At 41.0% G+C, this 27547-nt stretch overlaps 2 protein-coding genes across 14 annotated transcripts in view; one reads left to right on the top strand and one right to left on the bottom strand.

The window, feature by feature from the left end:
* FGF2 (fibroblast growth factor 2) overlaps positions 1 to 22958 on the top strand; it is a 66294-nt gene extending 43336 nt beyond the window's left edge. For both annotated transcript variants that reach the window (XM_056563984.1, XM_056563976.1), the window contains exon 4: positions 22773 to 22958. In XM_056563984.1, the coding sequence (XP_056419959.1) occupies positions 22773 to 22958 (186 nt within the window). The remainder of the gene's footprint in view (positions 1 to 22772) is intronic.
* NUDT6 (nudix hydrolase 6) overlaps positions 1 to 27547 on the bottom strand; it is a 62427-nt gene that overhangs the window by 9661 nt on the left and 25219 nt on the right. For 9 of the 12 annotated variants that reach the window (XM_056563928.1, XM_056563911.1, XM_056563951.1 and 6 more), the window contains exons 4-5: positions 25907 to 25961; positions 23231 to 23619 (exon numbers count right to left, since the gene is read on the bottom strand). In XM_056563928.1, coding sequence (XP_056419903.1) covers positions 23231 to 23619; positions 25907 to 25961 — 444 coding nt within the window. Of the gene's footprint in view, positions 1 to 15251; positions 15342 to 15960; positions 16056 to 22841; positions 22974 to 23147; positions 23620 to 25906; positions 25962 to 27547 lie in introns of those variants that run through there. The other 3 variants (XR_008890900.1, XR_008890899.1, XR_008890901.1) reach the window with 2 other exon arrangements.

Below are 27547 nucleotides of genomic sequence, written 5' to 3'. Positions count from 1 at the left end.
ATTCTGCAACAGGGTGCTGCACTGTTTAAATGGCAGAATTTCCATGCCAGATGTTTCTATCGTGGAGATAGCCTAAATCTGAGCTGTACCTCTTGTATATTTTGCAATTTCTCTGAGTATTGCACGATCTTGGAGTGAATTTTTCTAGGATGCCCACTCTTGAAAAGATTGTCAACCATCTTGAATGTATTCCACTTGTGAATACTATTTCTCACTGTAGATTAATTGACTTCAGATTGTTTGGAAATGGCCTTATAACCCTTCCCAGGTAGATGGGGTGCAACAGTTTATTCTCTCTAGATCACTACTGATATGAAAGGCTGTATTAGTTCATTTTAATATCTTCTAATTAGCAATTTTTTTCCCATTTTGTACTGATGTGCAAAATCATAAAATTTAAAAAGAGGGTGTATTTTAAGAAAGTAAGAAAGTACTGATTTGAAAGAATGTTTTTAACAATAAGTGTTAAACTGGAGAAAACAGCCTTAAAAATATAAACTCCAAACTCCATAATTATTATTTACAGCAGACAGGCACCGCCATGGGAACCAGATTTGCGCCTAGTTATGCCAACCTATTTATGTCGGCATGGGAGGTGTCTACAATCACCTAGGCACGGGTCTGGTCCTATGGCGGCACTACATTGATGATATCATACTCATCTGGGACAAATTACCCACAGAACTAGTCCCCTTCATCCAAAATTTAAACACAACCACACCCTAAAATTTACAGTAGGGGAAAAAAAGTATTTAGTCAGCCACCAATTGTGCAAGTTCTCCCACTTAAAAAGATGAGAGAGGCCTGTAATTTTCATCATAGGTATACCTAAACTATGAGAGACCTAATGGAAAAAAAATACATAAAATCACATTGTCTGATTTTAAAATAATTTATTTGCAAATTATGGTGGAAAATAAGTATTTGGTCAATAACAAAAGTTCATCTCAATACTTTGTTATATACCCTTTGTTGGCAATGACAGAGGTCAAACGTTTTCTGTAAGTCTTCACAAAGGTTTTCACACACTGTTGCTGGTATTTTGGACCATTCCTCCATGAAGATCTCCTCTAGAGCAGTGATGTTTTGGGGCTGTCGCTGGGCAACATGGACTTTCAACTCCCTCTAAAGGTTTTCTATGGGGTTGAGATCTGGAGACTGGCTAGGCCACTCCAGGACCTTGAAATGCTTCTTACAAAGCCACTCCTTCGTTTCCTGGGCGGTATGCTTGAGATCATTGTCATGCTGAAAGACCCATCTTCAATACCCTTGCTGATTGAAGGAGGTTTTCACTCAAAATCTCACGATATATGGCCCCATTCATTCTTTCCTTTACACAGATCAGTCACCCTGGTCCCTTTGCAGGAAAACAGCCCAAAAGCATGATGTTTCCACCCCCATGCTTCACAGTAGGTATGGTGTTCTTTGGATGCAACTCAGCATTCTTTCTCCTCCAAACACGACGAGTTGAGTTTTTACCAAAAAGTTGTACTTTGGTTTCATCTGACCATATGACATTCTCCCAATCCTCTTCTGGATCATTCAAATGTTCTCTAGCAAACTTCAGACGAGCCCAGACATGTACTGGCTTAAGCAGGGGGACACATCTGGCACTGCATGATTTGAGTCCCTGGTGGCGTAGTGTGTTACTGATGGTAGCCTTTGTTGCTTTGGTCCCATCTCTCTGCAGGTCATTTACTAGGTTTCCCCATGTGGTTCTGGGATTTTTGCTCACCGTTCTTGTTATCATTTCAACACCACGGGTGAGATCATGCGTGGATTATCAGTTTAATAATTGCTCCCACAGTTGATTCCTTCACACCAAGCTGATTGCCTATTGCACATTCAGTCTTCCCAGCCTGGTGCAGGTCAACAATTTCGTTTCTGGTGTCCTTCGACAGCTATTTGGTCTTGGCCATAGTGGAGTTTGGAGTGTGACTGTTTGAGGTTGTGGACACGTGTCTTTTATACTGATAAGTTCAAACAGGTACCATTAGTACAGGTAACGAGTGGAGGACAGAGGAGACTCTTGAAGAAGTCTGTGAGAGCCAGAAATCTTACTTGTTTGTAGGTGACCAAATACTTATTTTCCACCATAATTTGCAAATAAATTCTTTAAAAATCAGACAATGTGATTTTATGGATTTTTTTTCCTATGATGAAAATTACAGGCCTATTTAATCTTTTTAAGTGGGAGAACTTGCACAATTGGTGGCTGACTAAATACTTTTTTGCCCCTCTGTACATTATCCACTGATTATTCCCAGATAAACTTCTTAGACCTCACCATCTCCAGCTTCTCAGGAAAAACCCGTATGTAGTATATTCCACAAGCCCACTTCCACAAACAGTCTTATATTATTTTCCAGTTGTCATTTACCCAGATGGCTTCTTAATATTCTGGTGGGACAGTATAGAAGAATCAGAAGGAATTGCACTGAAACTGCGCAATTCGTAATCAAAGCGCAAGACCTCACTACCAAATTTCAAGAACGAGGTTATCCACATAGAATCCTCCAGAATGCAATGTACAAGATTTCAAAACAAGAGAGATATTCATATTTCGAAGACACCCCAAAAATCAAAGATCACACTGATAATGAGATTCGCCTCATATTACCGTATAACGCACATAAGAAAGTTGAAACAATCATTTGCAACAATTGGCACCTTTTACATCAAGATTAATCATTACATCATATCATACCACCTCTCCCGAAAATCGTATACACTAAAGCCCCGAATTTAGGTCTCCTAGTTGCTCCAACCATTCAAAATTCCCACACAGAAAGAAATGATACTTGGTTAGCCATCAAAGGTTTCCACCGATGTGGAACCAGTCCTAATTGCAAGCTAACATTTTTCCAAAACTACCACAGAAATTCAGTCCACATCATACCGTTTTAAGTGGGTCATAATAGAAACCACTACATGCAACACGAAACAGGTTATCTATATCCTGCAGTGCACATGCAACAAATATGTATGGAGGACCAAAAGATCACAAAAAACACGAAATATCAGCACATATACAATATTAAAAAAGGAAATGAAAAACACCCACTTTCCGCTTACTTTCGGGGAAGTTGGTGCACATCACAATCAGGGTCTGTCACAACTAAAATTTTATGGCATACAGATCATCAGGAAAGACTGGAGGGGAGGCAATTTCTTGGCAAAAATGTCAAGATCCGAATCATGCAAGATCTAGGAATTTGAATCATTAGAACCCACAGGTCTGAGTTCAGAGTTGGAGTTATTTGGATTTCTTTAGAACTCCTGTTGGGCTCTGATCTGTTCCCCGTCCAATTCTAGCGCTTGGACGGTTTCCAGACCCTAGCACACAGGACTTTCCTTCTAGAAAGTTTCACTATCAGTTATCAGCAGATGTCCATTCTTCTTACCGCAGCTTAAATTTATATTTTATTTATTTTTATTTATTATATTATCTTAATTTATTCAATTTTTATTTTATATCTATTTTTATTTTCATTATTTTAATTTTATTTCTATGCTCATTTTTATCATGTCCATCCTAATCTACCATATAATATTCATTTATTTTCAATAATCTATATTCCATGTATTTATATCTTCATATGTACTTATTTTTCTATTCTGACGTACACTTCACTATATGAACATTAACACATTAAGATTTGTATAACTTACCCAGGTTAATCATGTATGATATACATTTATCATACACTATTGTGACACTCATATCGATTAGTATTGCTGTTTTACTGGCAACATTACCATTAGTTCATATTGTGAAAATTAGGTTTTAGCTGGTATATTCTCTTTTAAACGTTATATTCTATTTAAATTTCATTATTTTTCGAATGTATTTTAGCTACCCATGGAAGGTACCATATGTACGTATGCATTTTTTTTTGTATCTTATTTCTTTATTTAACTTCCCAACAATGCACAACCCCTGATCATGTGAAATAGGATCCAGGATAAGTGTTCCACTGACAAATGGTTACCAATCAAAATGGCACACTCTAAAAGCCTGCCATACCCCATTCAGTCACATACAGCCATTGATAAAGGGCGACTCCTCTGAAACACGTCTGGCGATACCCACGCAATCTACTAACTACCATTGCCACCCTACTGCTTCTGCAAATTCTCATGATCAGCTCCTCACAAGAGCTGCAGTCCCTGCAACCTAGGACCACCACATGGTGTGTTTACGTGCTTATCTGCTGCACGAGGATAGCTCTCTGATCAGGTTTGCCAGCGCTACTTGCGCTATTCAACTACCACCATCCTGAGCCGGACGCCAGTCCGTGCCACAGAGCCGCCAAGGGAGCCGGCACCTGCACGCTGTACAACACAAACAGCACTTCTCACAGTTGTCTTCTCACAGCAACGATCTTCGCTTCACCTGTAAACAGCTACGATCTCTACCTTGGGACCACAGGTAAAAGACAATTTTAGGCCGGGAGCAGCCTGTGCCAACCTGTGATGCATAACTATTACAGATGAGTAGTTTGTCATAACAATTTTCTTTCCAACTGGATTTATTGCTATCTCAAATGGCTTGTGCCGTAGTACTAACAGACTGCCATTAACTGTTCCAAATCCGCACTTGGCATTATCTAAGATCCTAGTTTTCCACCAAAGATGCCCTTATATTGTAGCTATACCAGTTTTAACAACATATATACATCCTAGGTTACGATCCTAGTACCAGAATTAACATTTGGATTTAAGTAAGGCGGCAGATTGCATTCACTAAACAGCATATGCATTGCATTTTATTACATGGTCTACTGTGAGATTGACCATCTGAATCTGTAGCAAGGGCCCTGCTCAGATTCTAGTCTTATATGCTTATTTTATAAATCTATTCAATTAATTCTAATAAAATATACGTTAATTGACAGAGAACCAGCTACATCTTAATTTTTTCTTCCAAATTTTTTTTTTCTTCTAAAGAATTATGAAAAACAAACTTTTGGGGGAGAATTTTTTTTAACCCCTTAAGGACTCAGTGTTTTTCAGTTTTTGCATTTTCATTTTTTCCTCCTTAACTTTTAAAAATCATAACCCTTTCAATTTTCCATCTAAAAATCCATATTATGGCTTATTTTTGCACCACCAATTCTACTTTACAGTGACTTTTTACCCAAAAATCCATGGTGAAAACGGGAAAAAAATAATAATTGTGCGACAAAATTGAAGAAAAACACCATTTTGTAACTTTTGGGGGTTCCATTTCTACGCAGTGCATTATTCTGTAGGTCCATATGGTTAAAATGATACCCTACTTATATAGGTTTGATTTTGTCGTACTTCTGGGAAAAATCCTAACTACATGCAGAAAAATTTATATGTTTAAAAATTTCCTCTTCTGACCTATAACTTTTTTTTATTTTTCCGCAGATGGGGGATGTATGAGGGCTATTTTTTTGCGCCGTGATCTGAAGTTTTTATCAGTAATATTTTTGTTTTGATCGGCGCAGGACGTAAATATACATCCTGTGTCATTAAGGATTTTTTTTTTTAAATTGTCATTTTTTTCCCAACCTTTTTTTAAAACATTTTTTAAACCCTGTATTCAGAACAATTTCATTCCTGTCCACACCTAGACGTCTGATTCCACTTATGTTTGAGCACTTCTATTTCCTTGGCACCTTTGGGTAGAGTAACTCAGTACCTCGGTGTAACAACGTTCATTCTCACCCAATTCCTATTAATTTTTTAACTCCAAGCCCCCCAATGAATTGTTGAAGTCAGAAAAGGTGTTTTTATTTTCATAAAGATGTAAAGTATACTAAGCTACACCAGTATTTTACCTATGTAGCAAGTTATTGTGGATCAAGTTAGTGGATCAGTTGGGGTATCCTTTTTTGTATCTCTTGGTCACATGGATGGAAATGGAAAAAGAACATGAAAGTATGAACACACCCTTGTATTTTTGGTTTGTAAATTCCTATTTAAGGGATGCTTTAAATAGGTGCACCGTAAAGCTGTGCATGGTTTTGTGGTGTTTTGTAGCTTGTGCATGTGCCTGATTTTCCAGTATTTTCGTAACAATTTGAGTGAATAGTAGTCTATGGAATACATGGACAACTGGAGTTTGTTGCTGGTTTCTAGCAGCTGTGACATATCGCTCTGATCATGAGCTGCCCCCAACAGGTGCTAGGACAAGTGTTGTCTTAATGAGACTACCCCTTAGCATAGTAGAGGGGGTTACACTGAGCTTTACAGGCAAGTGATTTACTGTACTGCCAAACTTCTAATACACTGGGAATTAAGACTATAAAAGAGAATCTGAAAATGGTTGTATCTACTTTTATGGTTTACAAAATAATAATTGAGGAAGTTTATAACAATTTCTTCTGCTTTTGAATACAAAAAAAAAAAAAATACAAAAAAAAACATTTTCTTGGCCCAAAGCAAATTAACCAATCCTATAATCCGTTCACAATTTCTCTGGGATATTTACTCTAAAAGAAACGGCATTACTCAGCAAATAAACACAACTGGCAGTAATAACAACTGTGCACGCAAGATCTACCGTACAAGAGATGTTTGGAACCATCCTCAGTCTATGATAAGTCATTGCTGTTGTTTATAGTGACTAACATGACAATATAATTAATATTTCTACCTCAAAAGGAAATGGTTTTGCGAAACCTTAAAATATGTGAAACAATCCAACACTGTGTATCCTGTGTAATTCATGTGTGTCCTCGTTCTAAAGCATTAATCGGATTAAACTCTTAAATGCTCCTTTGCAACCATTTATAAAATGCTGCTGCGCATACAAAAAAGTATTTATAAAAAATCTTCTAAAGTTTTGTGTTGTGCAGCTGCTATGTGGACCATATGTACCACGATGCACCTGTTGTGCCACTGTCCCAAGTCATGTGTTAGTAGCCAGGTTATCGCTAACCTTTTGCTCTATGGCACCTGGTCAAAGCAGAACGTTTGTAGGCTTTTTTTTTATTGTAGTTTTTTCCCCCTAAATTAACCAGTTATTGGCCCTACAGATTTTTTTTTTAATAAGGCTTCTGTCATTCCATTAGAAAGTTTTTTCTACAGAACAAACAAAGACTGTTGCAAAAAAAGGTTTTTGAAGGATGTTTTTATACAAGGATAGACATTGTGTTGATAAACATCATCCTGTTTAAAGGGGTACTAGTCAACTAGTGCAAAAAAGTTAAACAGATTTGTAAATTACTTCTATTAAAAAATATTAATCCTTACAGTACTTACCAGCTGCTGTATTCTTCAAAGTTAGTTCTTCTCTTTTTGAATTTCCTTTCTGTCTGACTACTGAACTGTCCAGAGCAGGAGAGGTTTGCCATGGGGATTTGCTCCTACTCTGGACAGTTCCTGACACGGACAGAGGTGTCAGCAGAGTGAAATGTGGTCAGAAAGAAAATAAATTCAAAAAGACAAGAACTTCCTCTGTAGTATACAGCAGCTGATAAGTACTGAAAGGATTAAGATTTTTATATAGAAGTAATTTACAAATCTGTTTAACTTTCTGGCACCAGTTGATTGTTTTCCACCGGAGTTCCCCACCCCTTTAATACCCCTCTTTCCAGGTCCATCAGGTTCAGCCAGTGGTTGGAGTGGATGAAGGGAAATTGGGTTTAGTGCGGGGGAACAGCTTGTCATTTTTGCTTTAAAGAGGTCAGTATAAAATACATGCTCTCAGCCTCATATTTACAACCCACCTGAGCCTAGCATTAAAGGGGTACTCCGCCCCTAGACATCTTATCCCCTATCCAAAGGATAGGGGATAAGATGTCTGATCACAGGGGTCCTGTTGCTGGGGACCCCCGCCTTCTCAGTAGCTGCACCCCGCCATCATCACAGCACAGAGGAAAATCTCTGTGCGTGATGACGGCACGATACAGGGGCGTCACATTCAGCCCCCTCAATACAAGTCTATGGGAATGGGTGTGGCGCCAGTCATGCCCCCTCCCATAGACTTAAATTAAGGGGGCAGGGCAAGACGTCAGGAGGTCCCGGAGCCGTGACATCACGGTGCTCCTGCCCCTGTGCTGTGTTGATGGCGGAGTGCCGCTACTGAGAACGCGGGGATCCACTTTGGATAGGGGATAAGATGTTTAGGGGCCGAATACCCCTTTAACACCTCTTTTTGAAATAAATTCCACACCATTTGACTATTCTGAGAAAAGCATTGATTTCTAATACTGATCTGTTTTCTCTTAGCAGCACAATGATTAGGTTTGCCTGCCCCTGTACTTGTAAAACCAATGGAATAAAAAAAAAATAAAAAAAAAATAAAAAAATAAAGCTAAATCAAATGAAATGAACCTCCACTCCTAAATGGTATGTTATTAAGGCTAGGTTTCCAGTTTTTTTCTGTCATTTGTTTGAAAACTGCCACTGCAGTTTTTGAGCCAAAGTCAGAGAAGTCCTTCCTTTATATTTCCCATCCCTCTAAATACACTTCTGGCTTTGGCTATAAAACTGCAGTGGCAGTTTTACAAAAAATGGCAGAAACAAAACTGTTTGGAAACCTTGCATATTTGTGTGCTGCTGTTAGGATTAAAAGGGTTGTCAGACTTTCACCATTCCTGAGATAAGGCATGTGGAGCACTTATATTTAGTCACTGTTCCTAGTAGATCCGTTTTATAGATTTTTAATAATGATAATTACCGTATTTATCGGTGTATAACACGCACTTTTTAGGCTAAAATTTTTAGCCTAAAGTCTATGTGCGTGTTATAAGCCGATAAGCCGCTGCAGTTCAATGATTTAAAGCGGGCGCTTTAAATCAATGAACTGCAGCGGCTTTGCATGTGCAGAGACCTGCCGTCGCTGCCGGCTTCTCTGCCCCTGCCTGTCCTGGGGTCTAGAGCCCTGCTGCCGGCCCTTCTCTCCCCCTGGCTATCGGTGCCGCTGCCCGTTCTCTCCCCCTGTCTATCGGTGCTGCTGCCCCATTGCCGGCGCCAATAGCCAGGGGGAGAGAAGCGGCGCCGGCAATGGGGCAGCGGCGCCGACAGACAGGGAGAGCGAAGGGGCAGCGGCACCCATTGCCGGCGCCGCTGCCCCGTTGCTTCCCTGGTTGTATAATTACCTGTTGCCGGGGTCGGGTCCGCGCTGCTTCAGGCCTCTGGTGTGCGTCCCCTGTGTCGTTGCTATGCGCTGCGAGACGCAATGACGTCACTCGTCATTGCGCCGTGCCGTGCAGTGCATAGCAACGATGTGCGGCCCCTGCGTCGTTGCTATGCACTGCACGGCGCAATGACGAGTGACATCATTGCGTCTCGCAGCGCATAGCAATGACGCAGGGGACGCACACCAGAGGCCTGAAGCAGTGCGGACCCGATCCCGGCAACAGGTAATTATACAACCGGGGATGGGGGAGGCAACGGGACAGCGGCGCCGGCAATGGGTGCCGCTGCCCCTTCTCTCCCCCTGGATATCGGTGCCGGCAATGGGGCAGCAGCACCGATAGCCAGGGGGAGAGAACGGGCAGCGGCACCGATAGTCAGGGGGAGAGAATAGGCTCTAGACCCCAGGAAAGGCAGGGGAAGAGAAGCGGCAGCGATGGCCTCTCTCCCCCTGCCTTTCCTGGGGGCTTCTGCGGGGTCAGAAACAGTGTATCGGGGTATACGCATGCACACACACGCACCCTCATTTTACCAAGGATATTTGGGTAAAAAACTTTTTTTACCCAAATATCCTCGGTAAAATGAGGGTGCGTGTTCTAGGCCGGTGCGTGGCATACCCCGATAAATACGGTAGGTAAACTATGCCCCCTTGCTCGCACAGTATTCACTGCTTATCAACTGAAGACTACATTTCCCATGAGTCTTCACTGCCATCTGATGTGTTGCTACTCCTGTAGCTTTCAGCTAAAAATCCCAAACCTTTCAACTGTATCCACTATTGTGGACAGCATAAGGGTATGTTTACACTACAGAAATTCAGCAGCAGCTTATGTACCCTTATGGTGTCTTTCATTTAGTAACTAATACAAGTGACCAATGTATAATACACCTGTACCAATGTATAATAAATCTGTCTATAAATTAAAAAAGATAAAATATATATGTTATATATATATATATATATATATATATACACACACACACACACACACACACACACGTATACACATACACCCATATATATATATTTTTTTTAAAATAAATTTATAGACAGATTTACATTGGTACAGGTATATTATGGTGCTAATAAAATATATGTAATATATGTATGTGTAAAAATCTATCTATCTACGGTATATATATCAATATCTATATCTAACAAAAACACATGTGGATATAGCATTTCATATTACACTATTGACTCTAGCCACTATGGGGGAGATTTACTACCCTGTTTCCCCAAAAATACACTCTACCCCGAAAATAAGCCCTAGCTGGATTATCGGGGTGGGCTGCAATAAGCCCTACCCCGAAAATAAGACCTAGGGCCAGGGTTACTCAACTGGGGAACTGCGGCCGCCAGTAATGCGATGCGGACCCCACCCGCTCCCACCTTTGGCTGGTCCCATGGCAAGTTAAATGAGCCGGGGCAGGGATGCTGTCGCTTTAAAACGTCTGCGCGTGTGCACGCCACACGTTACGGACGTGTCCCTGCTCCGGCTGCTACCGGTAAGCAGCAGAAGGAGATCCCGCCGCCGCCGAGAGCTGCAGCTTCATTTGCGGACACTATGAAGGTGGGGAAGTGCTGGTTTAGTATGGCAGAGGGGTGGGGGGCACTGTAGGAGTGTGGAGGACGACGGGGGAAGGGGAGGCTGTAGCAGTGTGGAGGATGGGGGGGGGCTGCAGGAGTGTGGAGGATGGGGGGGGCTGCAGGAGTGTGGAGGATGGAGGGCTGCGGGAGTGTGGAGGATGGGGGGCAGTGGGAGGATGAGGGGCTGTATAGCAGTGTGGAGGATGGGGGCTGTGGTAGGATGGGGGGCTGTGGCAGTGTGGAAGATGGGGGGGTGCGGCATCGTCCACACTGCTAAAGCCTCCCATCCTCCACACTCCTGCAGCCCCCCCCCCCCATAAATAAATAAGCCCTACCCTGTAAATAAGCCCTAGTGTGTTTTTTGTGACTAAAATTAATATAAGACCCGGTCTTATTTTCGGAGAAACACGGTAAAACCTGTGCAGAGGAAATTGCCCAGTTGCCCATAGCAACCAATTAGCTCACTTCTTTCATTTTTAACAAGGCCTCTGCAAAATGAAAGAAGCAATTTGATTGGTTGCTTTTGACACCTGGGCAACTTTTCCTTTGCACAGGTTTTGATAAATCTCCTCCAATGTCTTTGGCCCTCTGCAAGTATGGCATTTTCGCTTTTTATTTTAGTTATTTATATATTTTTACATGCAGTGTTTTTTTTTTTTTTTTTTTTAGACATACTAATGCACACTATTTTGTTGTGGAAAAACACAAATAAAGGAACATAGAGGAGAAAGAAAAAGGAGGTTTTTGCCTACAAATACACACAACTTTTGCATGCCATTTTTTGGCAAGGAAAAGAAAGCAGCACATTTTTTTTTTATAACCCGTTAAGGATGAAGGGCGTACAGGTACACCCTTGCATTCTGGTACTTAAGGACCAAGGGCATACCTGTACACCCTTGGCATTTCCAGTCACTGCCCCACACGGGGTGCTGATGGCAATGGGATCCTTACCAGCGCCGGCTGCAGTGGTTGTGACACAGGAGGCGACAGAGTGTGTTGGTAAATGGCTCTCTAGAAATTGCAAAACTACAACTCCCAGCAGCTGCAACATCTGGAGGGCCACAGTTTGAAGACCACTAAAATATGAAATAGAAATCAAACAGAGTCGGATACATAAATGAAAAATGTAAAAATCAAATCACTATAAAATGGGTATATATATCTCCAATAAAAAGCAGCACATCCAGACCAAATTGAATGTAGTTTGAGTGCAGGCACAAAAAAGCCTCGGTGCTCCAGTTCCCTTGATATAAAGTAAATAGTAGGCAGCACTCCAAAATGAAGAAAAGCAAAACATGTGGTTTATTCCATGATGTAGTGGACAACGTTTCAGCGGTCTCTCACCGCCATTTTCAAGAGGGCCCCTATGCAAAGAATGTGCCTCCCCCACCCTCATGTCAATTGTTCAGGACCCCCCCCTCTCCATATGTCACTTACTCAGGTGGACCCCACATGTCACTTGCTCAGGGGGGCCCCCCACACATATCAGTTCCTCAGGGCCCCCCCCCCCCAACACATCAGTTCCTCAGGAGGACCCCCCCTAATATCAGTTGTTAATAATTTATTAAGGCCCCCATATGCCGCAGCTCATTCAGGCCCCCCACATTAGGTAGCATAGTTTCCACAAATTAGGCAGCATAGTTTCCCCACATTAGGTAGCAGTTTCCCCACATCAGGTAGCATAGCCCCCCCAACACATAGACAGACACACACTGACACACACACACAGACACAGACACACTTACCTGGTAGTAGAGTAGCAGAGGAGGCACAGGCAGCTCGGCACTGGGCCATGTGCTGTGCTGAACACGGTTGGGGCCCACATCTGACCTGAAGTAACAGGCAGCCTGGACCACGGGGAAAACGGACGCTAGCTGCAGCGGGTCACAGGAAGAGGCTGTGAGGCGCCACCGACTACTCTAATCTTCTTGGACTTGGAGTCCCCTGCGCTCCTCTCCTGCGGCGGTGAGGATTCGGGGGCTGGGCCCGGCAGGGACTTGACAGACGTGATGGAGCAGAACGCGCTCAGCCATAGCAGGGGCTGGTCAGACGCAGCGTCCGTCCGGGTGCTGTCAAACTTGCGGAGTTCGGGGCCAGAGCGAGGCCCCCACCAGCGCGTGGCCTAATGCTGGAGCGGGCCATGGAAAGGGTGGCAGGCCCCCTCACATGCTGGGTCCCTGTGCAGCTGTACCAGCTGCATAGGCAATATGTCCGCCCCTGGCACACACACTAAGCACAGCCCAGGGGGAGCAGAACACAGTAAGTGGAGAAACACAGAGCTCAGTGAGGGTTGCAGAGGAAATAAAAGGGAGGAAGAAAGGGGGAACAGAACCTAATAATATAGAACCACCTACTACACTTACCCTCCCTGAGGTGTGATGAGGATGATAGCTGACATGCTGTAAACATTGTGACAGGACTTTCTCTATACCTGGAGTTTCCTGTCACACAATGCTGATCACATGCAGGGGATGAGCAGCTGCTGAGCTTGTTCTGTGCAGGACTTCTGCCCTGCGTTACCAGGATCAGCTGTCATTTAGCTGCCGATTTCTGCATGTTCCTGGGTCCTGTCCTAATCAGGGCCGGATTAAGAGCATCATGGACCTGGTGCTGAAGATTTTGAAGGGCCTTTTTATCGAAATATATAACATGAAAACGCAACACAAAGCAATTTTGTTTTAACACAAAGTACAAGTTCACATGTTTTATGCACATTAAATTACCAGGATTGCTGAATATGTGTTAGTGTCCAGAGGAAAAGTTTCTGAGCTGCCCACAGCAGCCAATCAGATCGCTTTTTTTTATTCTTTCAGAGACTGTGTTAAAATGAAAGAAGCAATCTGATTTTTTGCTATGGGCAACTCAGCAACTTTTCCTCTACACAAGTTTTGATAAATCTCCACCTCTATCTAGTCATGAAATTTTTTCTAGAAAATGAAGTATTTCTAACAGAAAAGGATTGCAGTAACACATTTTGCTATACACGTTTTTTCCCTTTTATGTGTATTGGAACTAAACCAAAAAAGGGAGGAAAAAAAATATATTGGACATAATGTCACACCAAACTCCAAGAATGGGTTGAACAAAATTAATAAAACTTAATATTTGGTTGCACACCCTTCGGATTAAATAACTGAAATCAGTCACTTCCTATAACCATCAATAAGCCTCATCTCCTCTCAGCAGGAACGTTGGACCACTCTTCCTTTGCAAACTGCTCCAGGTCTCTCTTATTGGAAGGGCGCCTTTTCCCAACAGAAATTTTAAGATCTCTCCACAGGTGTTCAATGGGATTTAGATCTGGACTCATTGTTGGCCACTTCAGAACTCTCCAGCCCTTTGTTCCCATACATTTCTGGGTGCTTTTTGACGTATGTTTGGGGTCATTGTCCTGCTGGAAGACCCAAGATCTTGGACACAAACCCAGCCTTCTGACACTGGGCTGTACCAAAATCCATTGGTAATCCTCAGATTTCATGATGTCTTGCACACATTCAAGGCACCCAGTGCCAGAGGCAGCAAAACAACCCCAAAACATCATTGAACCTCCACCATATTTCACTGTAGGTACTGTATTCTTTTCTTTGTAGGCATCATTCCATTTTCGGTAAACAGTAAAATGATGTGCTTTACCAAAAATCTCTATCTTGGTCTCATCTGTTCACAAGACGTTTTCCCAGAAGGATTTTGGCTTACTCAAGTTCATTTTGGCAAAATGTAGTCTTGTTTTCTTATGTCTCTGTGTCAGCAGTGGGTCCTCCTGGGTCTCCTGCCATAGCATTTCATTTAAATGTCGACTGATAGTTTACGCTGACACTGATGCTCCCTGAGCCTGCAGGAGAGCTCGGATATCTTTGGAACTTGTTTGGGGCTGCTTATCCACCATCCGGACTATCCTGCGCTGACACTTTTCATAAATTTTTCTCTTCCGTCCATACCCAGGGAGATTAGCTACAGTGCCATGGGTTGCAAACTTCTTGATAATGTTGCCAAAGGCAACTGTGGACAAAGGCAAATCTAGATCTCTGGAGATGGACTTGTAACCTTGATATTGTTGATATTTTTCCACAATTTTGGTTCTCAAGTCCTCAGACAGTTCTCTTCTCCTCTTTCTATTGTCCATGCTTAGTGTGTGGCACACACAGACAAACAATGCAAAGACAAAGTGAACTTTGCTCCTTTTTATCTACTTTCAGGTGTGATTTTTATATTGCCTACACCTGTTACTTGCCCCAGTTGAGTTTAAAGGAGCATCTCATGCTTGAAACAATCTTATTTTTCCACAATTTTGAAAGGGTGCCAATCATTTTGTCCAGCCTTTTTTTGGGAGTTTGGTGTGACATTATGTGCAATTAGCTTTTTTTCCCTCCCTTCCTTGGTTTAGTTCCAATACACACAAAAGGGAATAAAACATGTGTATAGCAAAACATGTCATACTGCAATCCTTTTCTGTGAGAAATACTTCATTTCATTTCTTGAAAAATTTCAGGGGTGCCAACATTTACGGCCATGACTGTATAGTGCCCAAATAGTAATAATACCCTACCTTTGTGGGACTCACAGGCAATATTCTCTCTGTTCAGGGATGTCCTCTTATTTTCTATCTGGCACGATTTCTTCCATATGTGAATTGTTTCTGCAGGATTGGTTGGAAAACATTTTAGCAATTATCCAGCACCCTTGGCATCTCTAATCAAACACTCTATGGGGGAGATTTATCAAAACCTGTGCAGAGAAAAAGTTGCCCAGTTGCCCATAGCAACCAATCAGATCACTTCTTTCATTTTTAACAAGGCCTCTGAAAAATGAAAGAAGCGATCTGATTGGTTGCTATGGGCAACTGGGCAACTTTTCCTCTGCACAGGTTTTGATAAATCTCCCCCTATGGGTATGTTTAGAGAGCAGAATGTCCGTGGGGAATTCTGCATTAATATTCCACAGCAGCAGATTCCTATTGATTTCAATGGGATTCTGCTGCACTGTTCACACGGCAGAATTTCTATGCCATATGTTTTTGGTGCGGAAATTCAGATTCTGCTGGGAAGTCTATTCTTTCTGCGGATACTGCAAGAAAATGCATTGCCGTCTATGAGACTGCACATTCCTGAACAGTCCTAGTGCCCTCCGGTTAGTCAAATGTGCGGAATGTCCAAACTTGTTTTCCATGCAGACATTCCGCACATTTTTCATAAGAGTTAACCCAGCCTATCTATAGTGCCCAAATGGTAATAATGCCATATCTTTGTGGGACTCACAGGCAATATCTTCTCTCATTAGAGTTGTCCTCTTTCATTTTCTTTTCTATCTGGCTCAGACCGCTGTGACGATTCCTTCCAGATGTATATTGTTTCTGTAAAATTGGTAGGGAAACATTTTAGGCGCAGGATTACCCAGCAACGAATTAAGTAGTACAGCTATAAGAAGATATGTCATTCAGAAACAAGGAAAGGCTCTTCACACCTAGCTTTTTCATGCTTCTGAATGGTAATGCTGCTTATAGCCTTTAACCCTTTCAGTACCAAGTCAATTTTCATTTTTGGGGTTTTGTTTTTTCCTCTTTGCCTTCTAATAGACATAAATCTTATTTTCCACCTACAGACTCATAAGGGTTTGTTTTTTGCATCACCAATTATTCTTTGCAATGACATCACTTATTTTACCACAAAATCTACGGTGAAAAACACACAAATATATTTGTGGGACAAAATTGAAAAAAAATAAAAATAATAAAAATGCAATTTTTGAGGGCTTTCTACAAACAGTGACACATTTTGGGAGATTTATCAAAACCTGGGTAGAGGAAGAGTGTTGCAGTTGCCCATAGAAACCAATCAGATAGCTTCTTTCATTTTTCAGAGACCTTTTTAAAAATGAAAAGGAACGATCTGATTGGTTGCTATTGGCAACTGCAACTCTCCTCCTCTACACAGGATTTGATAAATTTCCGCCACTAGCTTTATTCTGTAGGTCCATAGGATTCCAACGATACCCAAAATTGGGCCACTGACCATGCAGAGTACTCACCATTATATATTTTTTTAATATATCATTTTTTGGGATTACATTTTTTATTTGAAATATGAGAAAAGGGAGGGGATTCAAACTTTTATTAGGTAAGGGGTTAATTCAACTTTATTACTTTTTGGCAGGAAAGGATAAGCACATTTGTCTATAACTTCTAGGAATATTTGTCTATGGCGCCTTGTCTGTGGGGAGGTGCGACCCATAGACTGGTTTGAGTGGCATTGGGGCCGCTCTGCCAGTGGGTCGTTCCCCCCGTGGGCACTGGTGTCGCGGCGGTGGTGGTCGCCGCCCAGTACTACACCATTTTATGCTAGGGACGTTAGGGACCCACTCTAAATAGGTGGCCTTGACGTGGCGAGTGGGCTTGTACTTTTTGATCAAAAATGTATACTAACAAACTTGTTAGTTTTTGATATTATGCTGAGAAGCAATCAGATCATTACACAAGAATGTAGATGTGCGACCATGCCTGTTTCTTCTACCCGAATTCACATTTGTCTATAATAGCTGAGCTATTATAAGAAGATATGCCATTTAGGAGCATGAAAAATCTAGGTAAGAAATTATAACCTAACTTTTCCGTGCTCCTGAATGCCATTTCTGATTATAGCCTATGCCTTACTATAGATTATAGGAAAATCTGTCTATAATAACTTAACTAATATAAGCGGTAATCTCACTAAGGAGCACAGAAAAGCTGGGTGACAATTTCTCACAGAGCTTTTTCATGCTCCTGAATGGCATATCTGCCTATAATAGCTCAGCTACTATAGACAGATTTGCCTATAACATATAACTCTGCTATTCTAGACAGATTTGACTATAAGAAGATATGTCATTCAGGAGCATTAAAAAGCTAGGTGAGAAATTGTGACCTGATTTTTCTGGGCTCCTGAATGGCATATCTGCTTATCATAATTCAGCTATTATGGACAGATTTTACTAAATGTTATGAGTAAATCTATCTATAATAGCTGATCTATGATAAGCAGATATGCCATTATGGAACACAGAAATTATAAGCATACATGCCATCCAGGATATGGAAAAGCTAGGTGAGAAATTGACACCTAGCTTTACTCTGTACCTGAATGGCATGTCAGTTCATGGCTGGTGGTGGTACCTTTTTGGGGGACTCCAGAGTCAGAGAGCAATGACCACCAGCGGGCGTGGGCCGAGCAGGAAGAGCGCTGCTCTTTCTGGCAGGGGCATCCTATGCTACCCTGATGTGGGTTATGCAGGTCAGGAGGTTACTCAGCCCACGTGACTACCCATAGCCGTAAGTGAGGAAACAGGGCCAGCCTGGGACATTGCAGGGCTGGCTCTCCTTTTATGTTATTGTACTTATCACAGGCGCCGGTATTTTCACATAGGGGCCTGGTGCTGTAGCTCCATCCGCCCCTATTTTAATCCGGCCCTGGTCCTAATGACAGGCCAGGACTAGTGGCCTCCACTACTAAGCGGTCTGCAAGAGCGGGGAAGGGGCAGCAGCACTGCCAGGACTGATGCTGTGCACAGGGGAGCATACAGCTCGGCCAGGAGCAGGAAGTAAGGTGAAGAGAAATTATTATCATACAGCACTGTGGGAGCAGGCATCACGGCCCTGCACACAGTATACTTTTTGTCTGCTTCAGACACCCTGCTCGCTCCACTGTGAGAAGATGGGTGGTCTGAACGAGATTTCACATGATCTGTGATGTTTCGTACTCTCAGCTCTGCACAGTGGGAGTTGAAAAGACGAAACATCATTAGATGCAGAGAAGACAACAGCCCTTGTCACCCGACTACAGCTAAACAGAGGCTTCGGGACAGAACTTTAAAAGACATTAGTAAGATTGTTCTGCCCGGCCCCTTCATCTTATGTATTAAATGTAATTTAAAACTCAGCTAACCCCTTTAAGGGAAAACAAATTATTGTTAGAAATCAACACTTCCCTTACAGTCTATCCAGAAGCACAATAATGGAGAATCAAGTAACCCTTTCAAGAGCGCCCTCTTGTAAAAAGGAATTCAGAACAGACTGTTGAAAAGGAAGTAAATTCTGAAACGTGGGCAATCAATCAATAGTAAAGGGGGATTCCAGGAATTTTTTTTAATCTGACTGTGCTACAGGGGCTGTAAAGTTAGTGTAGTTCATAATATTAGTGTCTGTACCTGTGTGTGACGGTTTTCTCACAATTATGTGATTTTCACCCCAATATGTATTTTTATCAGCATACAAAATGACTGTTGTCTCAGATTTTTCCCAGCTTGCAATGCGGCCGAGACCTGACTCACTAGACAGCTGATGACAGGGAGCCTGTCTGCTTCAATGGGTGGAGCGATCACTTGGTGGGAGAAAGATCACTCTGCAACTAATGCAACAGCTGTAGGCACCCTGATTGAAAACCACAGGTCTTTTGAATGGATGCAGCTCATTTATGTTTCAATGGGTGGGGTCGCTGATGTGTGGGAGGGAGGAAAGTTGAATTATGGGATTTGTAGGCAAAAAAGAAAATTCAAACAGGAAATACCAGTTCACAAAAAGCTAGCCACAGTGTTATGGTAATCTCACAACATAGCCATTTAGCCCCAAGACAAGTACAGATCCTTTCTAAGCATGTCCATTACTTTCTGGCAGGTACGTACTAAAATCACCTTATGGTGGATAACCCCTTTAAGAAAAGTTGAATGTGAGCTCCAAGAAGCTGCACCCAACAGGATTTTTGAGACAATGCTTGGCCTAAGAAGGCAGAGATAGCAGCTGTCTGGACTCTAAAGGCCTTTTTTGGACCAAGATGAACTGAAGAATTTATCATAGAGGTAGATATGAAGCCTCTATGTTCTTTTTGTTGCACCAATTTAGAAAGGTGCCCTTCACTCTAGAACTCTAGAAAGAGAGAGACACCATGGTCAGGACTAGGGGGAAGTCTCCAATTTTTCTTATCCTGCATGTTCTAGGTAAACCATGACTTCTTTGGCCAAACACTGTAATGGCAATTACTGTAGCCTGAACTTGAGTCTGATTTCCATTCATACTCTAGGTATTAACAGAGAATACATAGGCCAGCCTTAACCCTTCTGGAATGGACAGAGCATCTATAGTCAAGGGATTGTCCTAATACAGGGAGCAAGATTTCTTCAACATGGTGTTGAACCTTGTTTCCATGAGATCTATATCTAGCAACCACTACTGCAAGTGATCTAATTAAATTTGGACTACCCAATGCCGCGTAACCCCGACCCTTAAAAATAAACTGCAGACAGATAGGCAGGGTTTTCTATGTCCAGCTGAGTATCAATCCCAGTTCCTTGAAGTGGAATCACTCTTTTTGATGCATAGAACACGTTGTGTTTTCCACCCAAATCTTGATAATTTTTTATATATCAAATGGCTCCAGAAAGTTACAGATTTGTAAATTACTTCTATTAAAAAAAAATCTTAATCCTTTCAGTACTTATGAGCTTCTGAAGTTAAGGTTGTTCTTTTCTATCTAAGTACTCTCTGATGACACGTGTCTCGGGAACCGCTCAGTTTAGAAGGTTTGCTATGGGGATTTGCTTCTAAACTGGGCGGTTCCCAAGACACGTGTCATCAGAAAGCACTTAGACAGAAAAGAGCAACCTTAACTTCAGAAGCTCATAAGTACTGAAAGGATTAAGATTTTTTAATAGAAATAATTTACAAATCTGTTTAACTTTCTGGAGCCAGTTGATATAAAAAAAAGTTTTTTCCTGGATAACCCCTTTGAATTAGAGGCACAAACCAAGAAAACTAAAATAAATTAAAATCAAACAAAAATGTTATTGTAGACCCCAGAGAAAGAAAAAGGGGGTGACAATAAATCAATATGTCCTATGGCCACACAGAGTACAGGAGAAAAAAAAAAAAAAAGGAGTGGGCTACCCTTACACAGGGAAAGAAGGTTAATTAGTAAATAAACTAGGCTAGACCCACATTCAAACAATAATTCTACACCTTTATATAATATTAATTTGTTCCTTTTTAAAGCTATATCACCTGCTACTGCTGTGACCAGCTCCTGAAGTAGACACAGATTCCACAGATTCACTGGGGGAGATTTATCAGTCACTAATCATTTGTTTACAAGAGTAGATCTGTTATATTTTCCTGATATGTTTGTTTTAAGAAATACTTTCCAATAACCAGTACCTGTGATATTCCTCCTGGAAATTTTTGAATTGACAACATGGTATTATTTTTAGTCTTGTCAATGTTGCGTGTCATAATACAGCCTGTATTACAGTCAGTGTACGAGTGAGTTTTTTTTTTTTTTTTTTTATTGAACAATTTTCAGCAAACAAAATAGGACATGACCATAAAGAAAAATCAAAACAATTGATAGGGGATTAAACACAAATACAGGACAGAACAGCAGTCCCTCATTCCAATAGACAAGCATTCCTTGTAGCCAGTGGCGCAAAAACAAGGCTTCAGGTAACAGTAGCAGAGTAGGTTAATTCCCTGCAAATTTTGTGCGAAAAAAAAAAAAGTAAATTCCGCGGTGGAATTTTTACGCGAGGATTCCTCTCCTATTCCTCCGTGTGAACGCACCCTAATGAGATGTTTGACTATATGACACAATTACTCGGACAGCAGAAACCTATTTGCGCAAGCTCAAAAAAGTAAACAAGCCGACTGAATTTTCTTAAACCCACTATCATAAAACAAAAATAAATTAAGCTAGACATTAATCTAATATACGTTAGCTGCTCTGGCACACAACCATGTTTATAGCATTTTGAAACAAACTTCAAGAGATAGCTATGCGAAGTAAACATGAATAGGCACTGGAAATACTTAAAAGTCATTGACTTTATATGAAGATAAGAATCTCTGCTCTGGAGTTCGTCATTAGTCTTTTACTGGAACAATATTGCAGTCATAACTATTTAACTCTTGAGTTTACCCTTTCTGTACAAGTTAGTTTAAACCAATATAGCCAATCGGCTTAGTGGGAAAGGGTGACCTACTATGATGCGTGAAGCTCTTTCTCAATAACCAGCACAGAAAACATCATTTTGGACAATAGGTCTATATGGAGCATTTTATAGGGGAAGGTAGTTTTAAAGGTATATGGAATTTTTTTTAATTTTTTACATAAGGGGGTAATCATTAGGAGGAAGTCATGGATAAAGAAGTCACCACATAGTGGAAACCCCTTTGATCAGACTGCTAAATGCATTGTCAATAGGTTAGCAGCATTTGGACACAATCCAACAAAGAAAAATGCCATGTTCATGTAGAGTTTAAAATATAATGATAAAATAGCCCTTTCAATTCGGAGACATCTAGACAGAACAAGTTATTTCCCCAACATTAGCCTACCTAATTCAGTATTCCATTTAGAAAGGCACCAAATTCATAATACACGAATGCATTATGGCCTAAATGAGAAAAAAGGTGTTTTTCAGACATTTTTATGCGTCAGCCATCCCACCTAAGCTGTTTTTAACAGTATTTAGAAATGTGCCTTTGTCCATGGCGCTTGCTATAAAGCATAATAGACTGGCCCAGAACCTATTTACATGAATGGAATCCTTTTCTCAGGAAGTTCTGTGACCTGTACAGAGGTCTTTTTGCAGGGAGGGGCAAATATAATCTGTGAGCTTCTGCTATTGTGAATGGCGTTAGTTCTTGTTATCTGTACATTGGTGTCACCTTTCATTGCAAAGACATCAATCCTGCTGTACAAGCTTACTTTTAGACCTAGGAGTTAGAATGTAAAACATTTCAGGATTATTTTATAATATAGATCAGTGTTTCCCAGCCAGTGAGCCTTTGGCTGTTTGGGCATGCTAGGTGCTGTAGTTCTGTAACAGCTGGAAGCACACTGGTTGGGAAACACTGACATAGTAAAATGGAAAATTAGAAAAATATCAACAATTCTTATTAAATATATTTAACATAAAAACTTGCATCAAACAATAAGTCATTTTCTGATGACACATTCTCTAACATAAACATCTAATACATAGATAAAACTACAGTTTCTATTTGATATTGATCCTAAATAGTAACCCTCTTCTATTTCTTTTCCAGAAATGTGTAACTGATGAATGTTTCTTTTTTGAACGACTAGAAGCAAACAACTACAACACTTACCGGTCTCGCAAATACAGTGATTGGTATGTGGCACTAAAGAGAACTGGGCAGTACAAAAATGGATCTCAAACTTCACCAGGACAAAAGGCTATCCTATTTCTTCCAATGTCTGCAAAAAGCTGATGTCACCAGAGACCTCTTTTATTCAGGCAAAAAAGGAATTCTATTAAAAGATTGGCTATATTGTAAATGTATATTAAATGTGATTATAAGGGATTTAAATACATTTTTTGTTAGAAATAAGTATATATAATCATTTTTAAATATACCATAATTACACTAAAACATTGTATATAAAATGGCAAAACTTGCCTGTGTTGAGGTATTTATCATTCCTGAAGATTCAGTAATACACTAACAAATATATGTATTGTTTTACTGTGAAACTTGCTAGGTCATTCTTGAGTTTCATAGGTAGCTGGCAATTCTTTGTGGTACAGGGAGTAAAAGAGTCCAGAGTAAACAGCTGGATAGGTCTTAACAGTAAGGTCAATGTGGTGAAACCCCTGCCTGTATCCATAAAGGAGCAATTTGGCAATTCTGCTGGTGATGGGAGTGGTGTTGCTTGTATACGCAAGTTCTTTAAGGTCCATCCATTCACACCTCAAGCATTCCTGAGGGCAAAAATTAATACTGTAAGATAAAGGCTTCAGACGACATATAATATACATGTCTGACTTTCCAAAGGCACCAGGGTGCTTATGTTGCTGCCTTATGCTCAAAAGGGACTGAAATTCTGACTGAATGCCAGTCTCTTCAAGAACTTCCCGTACGGCAGTTATTCCTATAGAGCAAAAGAAAATGAGAACATAGTTAGGATTATATCAAGAAACAATAAATGCATCTACTGAACAATGGGGAAGAGGAAACCAAACTTAGATATATATGTGATGAGTTCATTTTACATTTATCTGATCAGAGGTTCTATAGTGTTTGTATTCTTATACTCAAAGCCATATTTTATTTATTCTTTTGCATAACAAGCACAGGGCATTTGTTTTAGCCGGTTCTGTGTTACAGTCCATATTTTAGCCCATAGCTGCAGTCACAACTCTGCAGGCTTCAACTGAAATCCCCCAGCATCCTCTGTATCTTGGTATAGTATCTTCACCAGACATAACTTAGGAGGACCTAAGTGTGCCATTGCTGATACCTGACTTGAATCTTGCTGACTTTTCAAACAGCAACACACAGGGATGTGAATGTTGGTCTGGACGAAAGTGGTCCCCCGACATATGATCAGTTCAACATATGATGGCCTCTCAGAGCCCATTGTATGTTGATTGCAGCATCAACATACAATGCTTCTGTGTGTTGGGGTCATCGCAAAAACGGCTATCTGGCAGCACTGACTACTTCAGCTGCCGTAGGATAGCCGTTTAATGTGCCCCACGTGCCTCGCTAAATGACACATGTCCCTGCCGCTCTGGCCTGTCATTTCGCCGCTCCTCTGCTGCTACTGCCCTGCGCCCTCGCTCTCTGTTGCCATCATCACTTCGCCGCTCACGTTGCCCCGTCGTCTGATAGGCGACGTGATGATGGCGACAGAGAACGACGGTGCAGAGCAGAAATGATGGGCCTGGAGGGCAGCGCCAGCAGAAATGATGGGCCGGAGTGGCGGGGACATGCAAGTATAATCCATGGTACGAATCCCTCAATATACAATGGTTTCAACAAACGATGGTCCTCTGGGAACCAATTACCATAGTCTGTTGAGGGACCACTGTATAATTATGTAATCTATTGTATTGTATTAGCCTATGTACACTGCCACAATGGATACAAACAAAACCATCTATATATCTATATATATATGATTGAAGAGAGGATGTTTAGTTTTATTTCAGTCTAACAGAGTTCCTAAATGTGCACAGGATTAAAGGAGATCTTTGGTGAAAATTACCTTATCTATTATCCCCAGGACAGGGATAAGTAGCTGATTGCGGGGGAAATCCGGCCACTGGAACCCCCGCTCGCGCAATCACCAGGACGGGACCTGGCGCTCAGTGAGGAGCCTGTGCTGCAGCTGGCATGCACTCCATTCATCTCTATGGGAGCACTGAAAAGACCCGAGTACAGCTATCGGGCATCATTGGAGCGCCTATGGAGATGAATGGAGCGCGTGTCGTCTACCAGTAAGAGCACCGGGGTCCTTTCTTGAAGATCGTGGGTGGGCCCCAGCGGTTGGACCCCCCATGATCAGCTACTTTAAGTTAATTTTTGCCAGAGTACTCCTTTAGGGTACGTTCACACATACAGGATCCTGCACAGATTTAATGCGCATGATATTTAACTGCAGATTAGAAGCTGTGCTCAGTGATTTAGTTTACATTGAAATCTGCAGCAGAAAATCCTGTGCATCAAATCCTGCGCATCAAGTCTGCGTACGTGTGAACGTACCCTTATTAGTATGTGGAGAAATTAATATTATTCTAAGGTTTATTTTTAATACATGGCTGTCAGTGTCTGCCTAAAGTCTGGAATGGATGGACATGAACAAACACTATGGGGGAATTTATTCTCCTTGTACACCAATTTTCTGGTCAAAAAATTTCAACTGTTTTGCGCAAAATATGACTTGTGCAAAGTTTTAGACTTTCCACTACCCAGGTCACTTTCCCATGTGGCTTCCCGGGGCGTAGCAGATATGACATTACTTATGTCAGAAATCGCCTCCAGCTCATAACAGAAGTAAATCACAAAGTCTGGCTAAAGGGGAATGAGAAAGAGGTGTCAAATTTATCATGAGGCTTAGCCTCTTAATAAAGCTCCATGTTTTTTTTCAGAGCAATTAAGATAAGACCAAGACAAAACTATTACATTAAGTCCATGCATGAGAATATTTGAGGAAAGAGACTCTGCAAGTCACGTTCAACTTCTACAAATCCTGCTAAGCACCGAGGCATTAAAAACGGTAGCACCCACTGTATATCTGTAATAAGGTCTTAACATTTCTGTATATAATCTTCGGCTAAACAAATGAATGGACAGATGAATAGTTAAAACTGAAGGTGACAGCTGTCCTCAAAGTACACTTTTCTTTTTACAAAGCAACATGAAGAGGTACTAACCAATATCTTCACCTAGATCAGACAATCCTCCTGGAAATTTCCATGTATTCATGGTCTGCAATGTTAAATGACAAATATTATTATTATTATTATTTTTTTTTATCCGAGGTGTGATGTTAGCTACGGTATATCTCGAGAAAACAACTAAAATAATAGAAATGCAGAAATAAATTTAAGTCCTCAGAGAGAAAAGCTGTGCTGTTCAGTTCTTTCCTCTATAAACAGACACATACAGGCCGCCCACAAAGTCAGACAGTGACCTCACGTTCAGCCTTTTATCGGTTAAAGGGGAATCACAGTTGAAGGCTAAGTTTCCACTTTGTTTTTTTATCTGGCAGTTTTTGTAATATTGTAATATTCAAAAGGAATAGGACATATGAAGGAAGGACTTACACTTCTCCCTTATGGATTTATTTGAGTGAGCCATACATTTAGACTGTAATAAGACTGGATACAGTGGGGAGGCAGGTACGGACTACAGCTGTTTATGATTCAGGACCATTCCATTGTACAACAAAGCTAAATATGAGATACAAGACACTTAGCAAGATTAAATATGCAAAAATGATAGCAATGGTTATAAGTATAGCTAATAATAAGCTACCAATTTTTAGTGTACAGAAGTCTTTTCATGTACAAGAGTCGTAAATACTAATAGTAGTAATTTATATAGCTGGTGTACAGTTATTGTAAAACTTTTTTAAGGATCAAATTGCCAGAATTATTTGTATGCTTCTCTACAATTAACAATGCCGTCCTGTGAGAATAAAATGCAATATATATATATAAAACACAGCTAATGAATGAAAGTCAAAATGTTTGAAAAAGTCTTTCCACCAAGATCCATTGTAGGAAAGGTGGGTAACAAGCGCTATGCTTCTTCAGAGAGTAAAGTAACAAATGGTTGAATAAAATTATCAACTTAACACTATGCAAAGTAGCCCTTTGCGAAAAGGAAGAGAGCTGGATCAATTGGAGGCAGCATAGACAAGTCAATACTTGGCCCTTAAAAGTTTAAAACATGACTGGGGATTGTTGGCCAAGCCAGAAAGTCCTCCAGAAGGGAGAGTTACCCATCTGTAAAAAATGTTTATGGTTCTTGCACCAATCTTATGCACTCTCCTTATGGAGAAACCTTACCCCTTTAGTCCAATGAAAAAGGCCTCTCAGAGAACCAGCCAACACCCTACTTTGTAAGGATGAGCGACAAGAACCCTGAAACAGCTATCTACAGATCGGTAAGCTCTTTTATTCCCCAGCAGGGGGAACAAGCAGCACAAGAGAGTGTATAGTTCTTTCTGGTAGAGAGGTACAAAATCATCCACCCCCACCCCCCCCCCCCCCCCGAGTGGAGAATCGCATGGCCTATACGACTCCTAAGACTACACATTGCTATTTGGATTTTTTTTTTTTAAGCATATACTGCAAAGCATGTATGAATGTATGAATGATTGTTCATATTTGTGTCATGGCTTTTGTTGGTATTCCAGCTTTTTGAAAGCAAGAATAATTCTGCAAACTTGAATGAATTCCGTATCAAGGTTTATAAAATAAGTGTGAATCCAGTCCAAGAGATCTTGTCATCAGAAAATTCTTTGTAATGGTGTACGTTACAAAGATATGAACATACTGAAGCACATG

This window comes from Hyla sarda, chromosome 1, assembly GCF_029499605.1.
Source record: "Hyla sarda isolate aHylSar1 chromosome 1, aHylSar1.hap1, whole genome shotgun sequence".
NCBI classification, from domain to species: Eukaryota; Metazoa; Chordata; class Amphibia; order Anura; family Hylidae; genus Hyla; species Hyla sarda.
The sequence above is the reverse complement of the archived record's forward strand: the minus strand, read 5'-3'. Positions and strand labels throughout refer to the sequence as shown.